Raw genomic sequence first — 12,983 nt, 5'->3', positions numbered from 1 at the left:
AAGAGGTATGGCCATGCCCGGCTGCTCCGAGATTGGTACTTGCGGAGCAGATGGCGATGGGTCTATGCAATGCCATCCAGACTACCTGGGCCCAGGCCAAAAGGGCTTTCAGCAGAAATCAGGAATCCTGATCCCCAAATCCTGCCCTGCAACTTTTGCCCTGGAGAAACATTGTCTAGTCGTCTGCTTGGTCCCTCCCCTGGCAAAGGCAGGATGTTTTCCAGCATCAGCGGATTTTCTTTAGATACAAGTGAATCCCATTCTTGGAGCGAAGGATGATTTGAGGTATTTTGCAGGGAGGCTTCGCAGGGTCAGGTGAGAGCTCGAAGCGGAGCAGGGTCAGGGCCAGTGCCACCTTCATCTCATTCATGGCAAACTGCTGCCCGATGCAGTTCCTGGGGTAAAACAGCATCTCAGCCACTCCATCTCAGTGCTGGGCACAGCAAAGCTCTGCAGTCAGACCCCAGCCCTCTCACATCAGCACACAATCCTTCCCCTCTGCAGCTCTGGGGACCCCAGGCAGTGCTTTGGATAGCAAAAGCAGGGTCATGGACTGAGCAGGGGGAATCCGGGGAAGTACCGGGAGCTCCTGGATGTGTGTTCAATGAGCATGGAGAGGGAGGGGAGATGGGGAAGCCAAATGAGAGGCCAGCAGAGCTGAGGCGGTAGGTCTCAAAGCAGGAGGGTATGTAACGTGTTTGCCTTGGTGGGGTGAGCACAGGGCAAAGGGAAGTATTGGGAGCAGGGGAGAAGGGGGAATCAAAGGGTGGCGGGGTAGAATGGGGTTTCTGCATCAAGGAAAGGAGGAGAGGAGGTGAGCCCAGGATGCTGCAGGCTCCCTGCATGGTGCCAGCAGGATGCTCCACAGCTCTGGGATCCAGTTCCCTGTCCCCAGGAGGGGCCTGGTGATGTTGCCTTCCCATTTTGCCTGCTCGTACCAGAACCCCTCTGCGGCACAAATGCTTGTTATATGCTCGTGAACTGTTTAATGCTGCAGGGCCAAGACTTCAGGCAGAGGTTTCTGAAGGCACTCTGTGAGTGCTTCCCCAACAGCAATTATAACAGCAGCACACGCTTCTTGGGCTGAGCAGTTTCCAGGGATGCATGTTTTCTCTCCCCATATCTCCTTCAGTGTTCAATACACTTTACCTCATTCCAGCAGAAAAAGGCAGAAAGGCGTGAGAATGTCTGCCAGTGACATTCTCCGGGGAAAACCTCAAAGGGTCAAACACCTGGAAAGGAAGAATACACATTAAGGAAAAGTGATTATTTAAGGAACACAGTACTGACCAGTATCTTCAGAAACGTGACACCTCATAATTTCTGAACAACCCCAATGGAGAGAGAATTCATTTTGAGATGGACTGACACTCATACACCAGACTCCCTTGCTTTCCACTGAGCCTGGCAATAGTGTTGCCAAGATAAACCAGACATAGATAAGATGAAAAGCAGGGAGCCGGGATTCATTTATCCACCTGTAGGCTAGGCAAAAATCATCTTTTTGCCTGTTAATACAAGCAGCTCTTCAGAGCACTTTGTCTTACTGTTTGGGCAGCATCCAGCCCTAATGTTGCTGTCTGACAGCCCCATGCTACAGCTGGCCGAGACTAACGCAAGGCGATCGCTTCTCAGCGTGATTCCCGTGGGCAAAGATGTTCAGAAGCAAGGGGGGTCTCGGTTCTCCTGCTAACAGCTGAAGGGGACATTGGAAGAGGCACAGGATAAAGGGGAAAAATTATTAGAAGGGCAAAAGAAAACTCACCAAAGGGTCTTTCCATACTGCAGGGTTTCTGTGAATGAGATAAATGCTTATTGCGGCGATGCTGCCTGTAAAGCAATCGAGGAGAAAAAGGCTCAGTGACAAAGAAACTAAAGGGAAGGTTATAGCATGCTCACACAAAGGTCTGTCTAAATCATCATGGTCTTATCTGTCAACTGGAAACCTATGAGGGTTTTCTCATTGGCTTCAGGGCAAACTTAACATTTTCCATTTATTTAGTTGTAAGCAGCCAAAGAGTGGAAATGAGGAAGGCATCGGTACCGTAGGCACATCATCCCCCCACCAACACTGCCCGCTTGTGTGACAAAACAGAGAAGGAAATTTGCAGCACAGGGCAACTCCCATGCCACAAGTTGGGATGGGACCAGTCCATGTGCTCCTGTGCCTGCAGTTTGCCAAAAAGGGGGAACCATGAGCTTGTGCTTGGCCAGGAAGAGAAGGGGCTTTTGGCACAGGCACGGCTGTCCTATAGCGATGGTGGCAGGAAGGATGTCATGGGGATGCTGCTGTACAGCTCAGATCTCGGTCTATCAAAGGGATACCAACATCTGCATGGTCCCATCCCATCTGCACGGTCCCATTCGAACGTCTGTGCCAGCGAGGAGCAGGTCACAGAGGCAGGGCTGTCGGCTTTGCTCTGCGGCAGACAGCCAGGATGCGGCTGATGTCCGAGAGCACAATTTTGTGAAGCAGGAATAGGAATAGGATTTACAGACCTTCTGGCAAAGTGCGTCCATCGGGGAAGGTGATGGGTTTGCTGAGCTGCCGGGACACGCCGGGTACTGGTGGGTAAAGGCGAAGGCTCTCCTTGATGCACATGGTGCTGTAAGTCATCTTGCCCAGGTCCTCCCTGTTGGGACAGAGGTAGGCTGAGCCCCACACTCCCCCCCTGCCCTTGCCCCTTGTCCCATGGGCAGACCCCCTTGCAACTGATGGGGCATACAGAGGGACTTGCAAAGTCCCACCACAGGCTGCTGCAAGCTGGGATCCCAGGACAGCTCTGAACAACCTTAACAACCTCTGAACAAGCTTGAGTGCAAAGTGACTGTGAAAGGTGAAAAGCTATGAGTACAATGTCCTGTGGCGAGAAAACAGGAGAGAGAAAGAGTAATGGTGATGGCCCAGGTCTTGGCACGGCATCCAGCATGTCCCTCCTGGTCTGGTGTCGTTTTTCTTGTGTCTTCCCTGGTAATACGAAGAGAAGGGAGGCAGATCTAGCTGAAAGACGCAGTATCTGCTCCATTCTATGAAGTTCCTGTGCATGCAGCAACTTTTACCACCCCAGCTTTCAAGCCTTGAAAACATTGCTCACTTAGAAATGGCAACAATGGGAAAAAAGTCACCAGCTGAGGAAATGCGCAACCTTACCACTGAAGCGTCTCCCGGTGCCCCAGAATCCCCTGGATCTCCTCCCGGCACCGTGCCTGGTGCTCAGGGTGTGACGCCAGGCAGTACAAGAGCCAGGAGATCCCGCTGGCCGTTGTATCGTGGCCCTCAAACATGAACGTGTCTACCTCGGCACGCAGGTCCTCATCAGATAGTCCAGCTCCATTCTCATCCTAACAGACCAGAGACACTTTCAGTGGCCCGTATATATAAAAATACTATATACAATATATATAAAACACAATAGAGATAGTACAGATAATATAGATGAGATATATATATATTATAGTGGTCCAGATATATATATAAAAAATATAATATCCCAGGAAGGGACCATTATATTCTTTCAGCTACTGCAAAGGGGCATGGTGATGCCCCTGGGATATGTACAAACAAAATCAATCTCCATTTAGACTCAATTCAGGACCCCTCTATACCCTCCATATTAAACCACCAGGACTATGAAATCCCTTTGCATGTTGTATTACCCAACAGATACTACCAACGTTTCATGATGCAGAATCAGATCACCTTGGCCCCTCCTCAACTGGGCAAGACTGGGCTAATTTATTTTAATGGCTTGTGCAGTCTTGAGCGTCTCTGGTGGTTTGTGGCATCCCTGCAAAGACTGACTGGCTTTTGCACCCTGCTGCACTCCTCGCCACTCACTTTGGCGCACAGTAGAATGTCCAAGAAGTCCAAATGTCTCTTATTCTGGATCTTTTCAAATTCTCGTTCATCTTTAAGGGACTCCTTTCGCTCATGGATCACCTTGTCTGGGGAAGAAAGAGTTGGAGATTCAGCAAGGACAGGAGATGCTGAGCTGCAAAAATTGCCCCTCGAATGCAAAGTTTACCCAAGGGGATGGCCATCTCTCAGTCCACAATGCATTTGACATATGTGCTTCTGTAGACTGGGCAGTTTGGCTTTATCAGCAGCACGGCAACAAATGCCGTGCACATTGTCATCCTTTTCTACAAACTTCTTTGTCCACCACAGATTCCTCAGCCTATTTTACCCACCCCTCCTGCATTAAAATCACACCTGGTCTGGAAAGGAAAATCATTCCTTGCATCGGTATTGCCTGCAGTGCCCATCCCTTGTCTCACCAGTCTCTGGTCATTTAACAGGAGCTTTCCCAGAGGGGAATTCCTCCGTTAGTCCTGTTTAATAACCCAGGAGCTGTCAGACCCCCTTGCTTCATGCCTAGATCAGACCAGTGCTGCAAGCTGATGTTCTGGTTGGATCCCAGCTCCAAGCCTCTGGGCAGGATCACTGCATGGGCAAGGGAGTCACTCAACTGCCTCCGGTCAGCCATCACTCACCCTGTTTGAAAGCTTTGGGAGAGGATGAAGGCAGGGAATACCTGTATGGTCGTGAGCGAGCTGGCAGATCTTCCTGAACCGAAATCCGTGAGGGCTGAGCCAGTAAATGATGTCATTGTGGTAGGGGAAGATGCGGAGGCGCTGGTGTACCATGTGGCATAGGTTGTAGACAGCCTGGATGTAGGTGTTTTTCCTGGGGAGAGGGGAACGGTGGAAGTTTGTAAATTTGGGAGCATCATGACAAGCAATTTGCCCATTTCCTTTCTGAGCTGCAAACTTTCTGCCAGGGTTTAGGGCAGCCAGCACTGACCTGTTGGTCTGGCAGTTGCTGTGACAACTGAAGGCACATTTCATGATGCTGTCGAGAGTCATCAAGCTGACGTGTTCAAAGAGCTCCACTGGTTTCCCATCTGTGATCAGCTGTTCCCATTTATCCTAGGGCACAAAGGAGACAGAAATGAGAAGGCAAGGGACAGTTCTGCATGATCTGTAGTTACCCTCTGATAAAATGAGTGCTCAGCTAGGGATATATCCCTGAGAAATGGAAAAAAGAAAAAGATCTTTTAGTTGCCATCAAAATCCTGGAGAAGGGAAGCCAAGAGCAGTATGGTTCACACAAGATTTGCCTCAGGCAGCTGCTACTCTTGAATCCTGGCAGCGGTGAGCCCTGGTACACCCTACCCTGGGGCAAGGGCACCCTGGAGAAGCCCAGGACGGTGGCATTGCTGGGTGATGGGGCATGAGGTTCAGGTTGGATATCAGGAAGAATTTCTTCACTGTAAGAGTCACTAAGCATTGGAATGGGCTCCCCAGGGTGGTGGTGGACTCACCATCCCTGGAGGTGTTCAAAAAATATTGAGACGTGGCACTTCAAGACATGGCTTAGTGGGTTTAGTGGGCATGGTGGCATTGGGTAGATGGTTGGACTTGATGACCTTTGAGGTCTCTTCCAACCATAATGATTCTATGATTCTATGTTACCAAACTCTTTCTTAGGGTGCAGTGTGTTTCCTGCACAAGAGCAGCGTATGTTGGCATTGGGCTTCACCGAGTCTCTTCTCAAGCACACATGATTTTGGTGCCTAAGATCCAAACTTCTGACCAAGGTTTTTCCTCCATCCCACGATCTCTCTGTCACTGTGTTTTTCCAGCATATAATACAGCAGCTCTTGCTCAACTCTTCCCATAGGAGATCCCTAGAGAAACTGTAAATAGTGTCTCTTTTGCCTAGCAGACATGAAATGATGTTGAACCCTCTGTCCCTTCGTGGCAGTGGACTCAAAAGCTGAGAAAGGGAGAAGATGGAGCAGCACAGTCACATCCGAGCTCCCACAGCATGAAACCAGGCTGTGTAACAGGGCTTACATGGACAGACTCATGTCCTTAGCGCATACAATGATTGCCACCTGCTGGCACGGGCTCCACAATAGGCACTTTGCATTCTCTGCAAGGAATTATAAACTGCCAGGCACTTGTGTGCATTGCAAAAGCTCTCCTGGCTCTCTGGCCCCCTGCTCCTGGCTGCTCCCTGGGCCAGTGGGAGGAAGGACGGTCAGGATCCATGGGGAGCTGCTGGGGAGGCTGGATGGAGGAAAGCAAAGGAGAAGGAATAAATCTGGCACCCAGACTCCTGCCCGTCCACATGCACAAAGCCTGGTGCCCCTCACCTGTAATTCACACTGGTTTCCATCGCGCCCAGCACCGATGGATGGAAGAGCAGTGCAGTTTCACTGGGTATTAGGCAAGGCAGGGATTGCAATCCAGTCGTGAGTACGTCAACAGCAAATTATACCCTTTAACCTTAAGTCACAGTATAGCTCTGCTCCAACCTTTATATTTTCAGGATTTATTATGAAGCTTTATTTACTTCAATTCTTCATTTACCAAAACACCTTATAAGAAGCTGCAGTTGGGATTGAGATTATGCATAGTTTGGAGATGGCAGTATGTGCTGGTTTTGGCTGGGGTAGAGTTAATTTTCTTCCCAGTAGCTGGTATGCGGCTGTGTTTTGGATTTGTGCTGGCAACAGCGTTGATAACACAGAGATGTTTTAGATGCTGCTGAGCAGGGTTTACACAGAGTCAAGGCGTTTTCTGCCTGTCACCCCACCCCACCAGTGAGTGGGCTGGGGGTGCACAAGGAGTTGGGAGGGGACACAGCTGGGACAGCTGAGCCCAACTGACCAAAGGGATATTCCCTACCATATGATGTCATGCTCAGCACATAAAGCTGGAGGAAGAAGGAAAGGAAGGACGTTTGGAGTGATGGCATTTGTCTTCCCAAGTAACGGTTACGCGTGATGGAGCCCTGCTTTCCTGGGGATGGCTGAACACACGCCTGCCCATGGGGAGTGGTGAATGAATTCCTTGGTTTGCTTTGCTTTGCTTGAATGTGCAGCTTTTTCTTTACCTATTAAACTGTCTTTATCTCAACCCACGAGTTTTCTCACTTTTACCCTTCCGATTCTCTCCCTCATCACACTTGCGGGGAGTGAGGGAGCAGCTGTGTGGGGCTTAGTTGCCGGCTGGGATTAAACCACAACACAGTAACATTAATTCTCAAATCTTAGCCACAGAGCCCAAAGCAGTACCAGAGACATAGTCCCTGCAAGGAGACTCAACCTGCTCATTCCTTCCAACTCACAGGCAGGGATTTGTGGTGACTAAGAAAGCTTGACCGCCAGGACACAGCCTGTCCTTACAATTAGCAGGTTGTGAGTAAGGGCACTGCAAGAAGACTCTGCTCCAGCATTCACCTACTAACCAGTCAGGATCAGGGAAAAGAAAACAGGGCAGAGAGAGGAGCATCAGATATGAGTCCTACCAGCATCACGTTAGTAGACTCTGCCATCAGGGCCACGTACGGTTTCAAGACGTCATAATGAAATCCCGGAGTCAGGAGTTTTCGATGTTGGTGCCATTTTGGCCCATGTAAGATCAGCAACCCGTTCCCTGGGGAAACACAGGCAAGGCATGTTTTGCTGGGCACAGGCAGGCTGCTTTCACCTGCCCATGGACACAGCCTCCGTCTGCAAGGAGCATGATTAAATCTGCTGTCTGAGCTGCTATGAGAGAGTATTTCCAAATGTTGCCATCAGCTCCAGGGTTCCCAGGGCTGAGCAGAGCCCTGCTCACTGAAACGACCCAGTGCTGTGTCCAAAAAGAAACACCAACACTGCTGGAGCTGAGAAGTTCAGATCAGCAGATGCATTTTTCACTGATTCTCCCCTGAAACTCAGTTTCTCTCATCACCACCCTTTGCTACCTATGGACATGTAAGTGGTTCTCATTTGTACATATGACTATGTCTGAACTTTCTTTCCTCAATCACAAAAAATAGCATTATTTAGCACCTTTTTCAATAAGTGTAACAATATCAGAAAGCTTTTAGCTATAACTGCATCAAGGAACAAGCACAATCTGTTTATTTCTAGCATGTTATTGACTAACTTCAGAATCATTCCTAGTAGGCAAAGCCCTGGGAATACATACCGATCCATGGGACAAGGTGTTTATAGCTGATGTTATCCTTGGGATCTGTAAAAAAATCACCAAGAAAGAGAAAATAAAATAGTAAATGTTTCAGTAGCATCAACCCACTGGTTTGCACCTGAAAGCTTCCTCTGGGCTCTCACTTTTGTTTGGGTATGAAGCAGAATCGGTGGCATCCCTGCAGAATTCACCAGTATTTCACAGCAAAACACTGTCTGGCCTAGCTGCAAGAAACATGCATAAAAGTAGATGCCCAGACCAGAAAAAAAAAGAATACTGGTAGTCCAAAGTCTGTGCTGCGTGATAAATGATTAACCCTCCCACACAGCACTGTTTAACACCTTTCTCTCTTGATGCACTAAAGATACTTCTCTGCAGTAGGAGACAGGGCTTTGAGCTGAGAAAAAATCTCCCAGATATCTTCAACTTGCTGGGGTCAGGCACCAAGAAGATAACTTTTCACAGAGCACTTGAGGAAGTTTGATTTGCCAGCAATTGATTTGGAGGAGCCCCGGTCAGCCCCCCAGCCCTGTGCCTGAAGCACCCAGGACACGGCATGACAGAGGGGTATCTTTCCATGCCTTTAGATGATTTCTGCAAGGTAACCTCTCTGTGAAACCCTGCCTTGCTCTGAATTTTTAGTCTGGTATGGGAAATCTGCAGGCTGTGGTTGTTGCTCCACAGCTGAAGGCATCATCTCCTCACCTGCTCTGGCCAACAGAGCCTTGGCATAGTCGGGATCGGTGACAACCAGGAATGCTGAGAAACTCCCGAACCAGAGAGGGTGAGCGTATAGGTACTTCTGTGCCCAGATCTCCACCTTGTCCAGCACCTCTTCCTCCGTGAGAAACTAATTGTGGAGAAGTAAAAAGAGAAAGAATACATAGATTCAGATAAAAAATAAATAATCTCCCAATACACTATCTTAAAAAGCCCAAGGTCTTTCTGCATCACGAAACCAAATAACAGCAAAACAAGGTGTTGTCCCTCTGGGTTTGCAGAGCATGCAAAGTAGAGATGTTTGTTACTTTTATACTTCATATAAAATAATTCTTCCTTATCACTTGACCCTAACCACGGAGAACAGCCTTAGGGACAGTGGTGCTGCCTATCAGTGCACGTACGTCATCTGCTCTTTTTCCATGGACACTCCAAAGAAGACTCAGATTTGCCTCACACAGCATCTGCATTCTGTGGTGCACAAACATGTTCTCACTGGCACATGGCTGAGCAATTAGCACCCTGAGGTCATGAGAAAATACAGCAGCACTTTTACGGCAGCCGATGGCATCACTGCTGCATCTGCCCCGGTGCAGCGATGCCTCCTGACCGGGAAACGTAAGCCACAGCTTCCTCCAGCCATTTAGGTGGAGAAGGCCAGTGTCCAGGTAAAATTCAACAGAATAAATCCAAAGTCACCAAAGGAGTGTACAGAGGAGAGGACGTTGGTTAATAATGTTAGATTGAGGTTTCATTGATTTCCAGGAATTTAATTTAATAGGCGATGAAGAGCTGGTGCTCCCAGAAAGGTTCATCTCCAGTCCTTGGAAGCTGCATTCTGAGGAGTAATATGAGCGCCACTGTTTGCATTGGCAGCACTGGCAGGTTCACTCTTCAAAAGTGATCACTGTTTTATTGCTTTTACAACCAGTATTGTTGTATATTAAACAGGCAACAGCCAAAGAACAAGCAGAAAGATCTGTGGAAAGATCCAAAATCACAGGCAGAGAAAAAAGATCACAGAGACAAAACCATGTAAGATTTCTCTTTTCTTTGAACAGAAACCACTTTGCCACAATATGCAGGGGGAAGGATTTTGATGAGTTAGGGCTGACATAGCTGCTGCTGCTTTGACTTGAAGCTTGAAGTTTCATTACATCTGCCTACTGGTGCAGAAATCAGCCACCAAGACACCCTATTGACTGAGTCAAGTGAATATTTGCTCAATTGCTTTGGTGCTGAGTTACTTCAGTTCAGCTTTTAGTTTGGCTAGTGTTTCTCAACCTGGGAGATGGTTTGTACTCAAATAATAACCCATGTCAGGCTTGGCTTGGAGACAATGCTCAGGAGCCGTGGGGAGTCTGCTGGGGACTACACAGGCTGTGTCGGGGCACATCCAGGCTCTGTGCTCCACGGCTGAGTCCCCTTCCTAGTGAGCCGGCATGGTCCCTGCAGCACATCCCCTGTGTCTCCCACATTCAGCAGAATGATGAACTACATCCAGTTATCATTTACGACAGAAAGTTATTCTTCAACTTCTCTTGCTCAAGTTCAAGATTTCGGACTTAGTAAAGAGAACTACCAATTTCTCTGGTTGCAGGGATCAAGTTTTGGGGTAAAAGGAGGCAGCTCTCCTCAGTACCCATCCCTTTGGCAACGCCAGCAGATGCGGGGCTTGGCACTGTGCCTTTAGCAGCATGATACTTGACCATGTGAAAGTCCTTTTGATATGGCTGTTTGTGCTTCCTCCCATCACAAAATTACAGAAAGCATAATTGGGAGATGCTGAGCAAGCCTCACTGGTAGAAGCCCTGATGCCAGAAGCCTTTGCATTCAACCTTGATTTTGGAGCACTGGCCTCGGTTTGTGTTATCAAGAACTATGCCTGTGCTGGCAGAGGGTGGGATGGGTTTATCTGAGAGGAGGGGGTCACCCCCAAGGTGAATAACCTCTACCTGCTGTGCCAAGCACTCCCGGGGCAGAGAGTGTAAAGTCCTGCGGGCTGCAGAGGAACAGGAACAGGAAGCTCCTGCTTCTTAACCAGCACTCCGGCTACCGGGCTCTGCATGAAAGACCATCACTTCTTACTTCTTCCTCCCTTGGGGGCTTGAAAGGCACAGTATAACCCCTGCTCGGGTATAAGGAAGAAAGATAATAGCCTGATCTCATGCTGAAATGCAAGTTTTGAAATGGATCCAACACTAAAAGCACCTGGGAAGAGGTGCTTTTAATGACTACGCATCAATAGCAAATGAAACAGAAAATACAGCAGCAGAAATCTGAGTATGAAGCTGCTCTGTCCTCAGTCAGAGCCAGGCTGGCTCCCCTCCACCAGCCGCCCGCACAGGGCAGATGCAGGCAAAGGGCTGCTGAGGGACCGACAGCCCTCTACGCCCGTGGAGCAGCGACCCTGCTCTCCTCTGCTTCCCTCCAACCGTGGCCATGGGAAGTTGGTTTGGCCAGCTCGGGGCTGGCACTCTGGATTTTAACTAAGTTGTGCTGCTGCAGTGAGACTGAACAGCTCTACACAACCTCTCCCCGTATTTTAATATAATTTCTACCGAGTGATTTGGATAAGCAGAGACTAATACCTAAGAATGCTTTAAAACAAAGTGATGTATTTCCAGGAGATCCACCCAAAGCATGACAAATATATTTGAGATACTAAACCGACCTGAATTAAAACTGGCAATTAATCATTTTAAATCAACAGAGTAAGAAATGCCATTGCTCTCCCTGAATACAGCTCTCAGGTCCTCCTCCGAGGTGCGTGTAAGCTTTGTATTCAGCATGTGCCCAAAGCATTGCCAGTTCCCTCACTGGCTGAATGAACTGTTGGGCTATGAAGAATTCAGCAGTATTTAATCAGCAAATGATTAAATCTGCAAAACACGAATTCTTCAAAAAATACTGTCCAAGGTGAAAGCTGAGCCGTGAACAACCTAGTCATGATGGGAGTCAGTGATTGGCACAAACTGTTAAATCCCATTCCAGGATAGTCACAACTGACAAACAAGTGAACGTAGTTTATTTAATTGCAGTTTTAAAGTCTAACTGGCAGCGCAACAAAGCCCTGAACTGGCCCATCTTCGTGCTTACATTGCCAAAAGACTGCCTGTCCCAACCAGTGCAGCAAAACTGGGGCTGCCACAGCATAGGGACAAGTCCTAGGAAGTCCCCTCCAGATTTCTCAGCTACTTTTCAGGATGCCAGTTATTTAATGGGCCACAGATTTGGCCAGAGCAGGGCATCAGCAGAGCCCAGGAGAGGTCAGGGTGAATTGAAGCAGCCTTTAGCATGTATGGAAAAGCCTTTGTCATCAGGCAGTTCAGTTACTCCTCACAAAGCTGCCAATCAGTGGTGCAAATCTGTTTGCCAAGGCAGCCAGCCATGCCAACATGTGCAGGCAGGTGCATACCTTGGGGAATAGTCATCCACGCCACGAGTGCCCAGAACAAGGCTTGCTTGTACGTGGGTTTAGTTAGTCATGGCTTTAATGCAACCTTAAAAAGATCTATGACCCCTGTGCCGGATGCTACAGCTGGATGTGTTTTGTGGCTTAAACATGACTTACAATGATCAATGCCCTGTCTGGCTCACATGGCTGTAAAGTCAGTGCAAGCTGGCAAGGGAGAGAAGGTGCTTCCAGATGCTGGGAGCAGCGTGCATCTGCTCAGCACCACAGGGACAGCCACAGCGACCGTGCCCTGACTGTCACAGGAGCAGAGAGGTGACAGCAGAGTCTGTCCCAGGACAGAGCAGCACAGTTCTGCTGCCTCTAGCACCAATGCTGGGCTACACCCCGGGATGACCTTGCCCACGCCACATTATATTTTCTTGACCTGCAAGCCAGCTACCACCTATTTCCACCGTGCATTTTGCAGCAGCCTGCATGTGCTGTTCTCTGGGCATCACAAGCAGAGAAAGCAGTTTGCACAGCTGAGAAAAAAGGATGCCCACCTTTCCCTCACCTCGGGGACTAGGAGAAGCAATTCTCCTGGACCACAGGAGCAAGTCCCAGCAGCACCATTCCCCCCCGGCAGTGCAGCCCCGGCTCTCGCCCTACCTCACGGACGTGGCCGAAGAGCCAGTGGGTCGGGTGGCCGGGGAAGTCGGCCAGCGCCCTGAGCAGCTCCCGCCGGCGGTGGTACAGCGGGATGGCCTTCAGCAGCACGCAGGTCAGGCAGAAGACAGCAGCCAAATGCAACACCCGGGAGACATCCACGCCCAGCCAGGAGAGCTTCATCTCCCATCCACCGGCGAAGACAGCGACCGGC

General features: G+C 49.1%; 1 protein-coding gene across 1 annotated transcript; it reads right to left on the bottom strand.

Annotated features, from left to right (window-relative positions):
* Nucleotides 1-226: 226 nt before the first annotated feature.
* Nucleotides 227-12,952, bottom strand: LOC104167291 (cytochrome P450 4B1-like). Its single transcript, XM_009707513.1, has 12 exons — nt 12,773-12,952; nt 8,692-8,836; nt 7,987-8,031; nt 7,319-7,446; nt 4,805-4,929; nt 4,536-4,687; nt 3,839-3,945; nt 3,152-3,342; nt 2,500-2,633; nt 1,766-1,830; nt 1,150-1,232; nt 227-395 (listed from the first exon to the last, which is right to left on the bottom strand). The coding sequence occupies exons 1-12, from the start codon at nt 12,950-12,952 to the stop codon at nt 227-229; spliced, it is 1,524 nt and encodes a 507-aa protein (XP_009705815.1).
* Between the last annotated feature and the right edge of the window lie 31 nt (nt 12,953-12,983).

Source organism: Cariama cristata, unplaced genomic scaffold, assembly GCF_000690535.1.
Source record: "Cariama cristata isolate BGI_N322 unplaced genomic scaffold, ASM69053v1 scaffold14679, whole genome shotgun sequence".
Classification (NCBI taxonomy): domain Eukaryota; kingdom Metazoa; phylum Chordata; class Aves; order Cariamiformes; family Cariamidae; genus Cariama; species Cariama cristata.
The sequence above is the reverse complement of the archived record's forward strand: the minus strand, read 5'-3'. Positions and strand labels throughout refer to the sequence as shown.

Coding starts and splice junctions, on each gene's coding strand:
- LOC104167291 (XM_009707513.1), bottom strand. CDS start 12,952: ATGAAGCTCTCCTGGCTGGGCGTGGATGTCTCCCGGGTGTTGCATTTG. Junction 8,837..12,772: donor TCTTCGGCCACGTCCGTGAG/GTAGGGCGAGAG, acceptor CTCCACAATTAG/TTTCTCACGGAGGAAGAGGT. Junction 2,634..3,151: donor CACCGGGAGACGCTTCAGTG/GTAAGGTTGCGC, acceptor CTGTCCCAACAG/GGAGGACCTGGGCAAGATGA.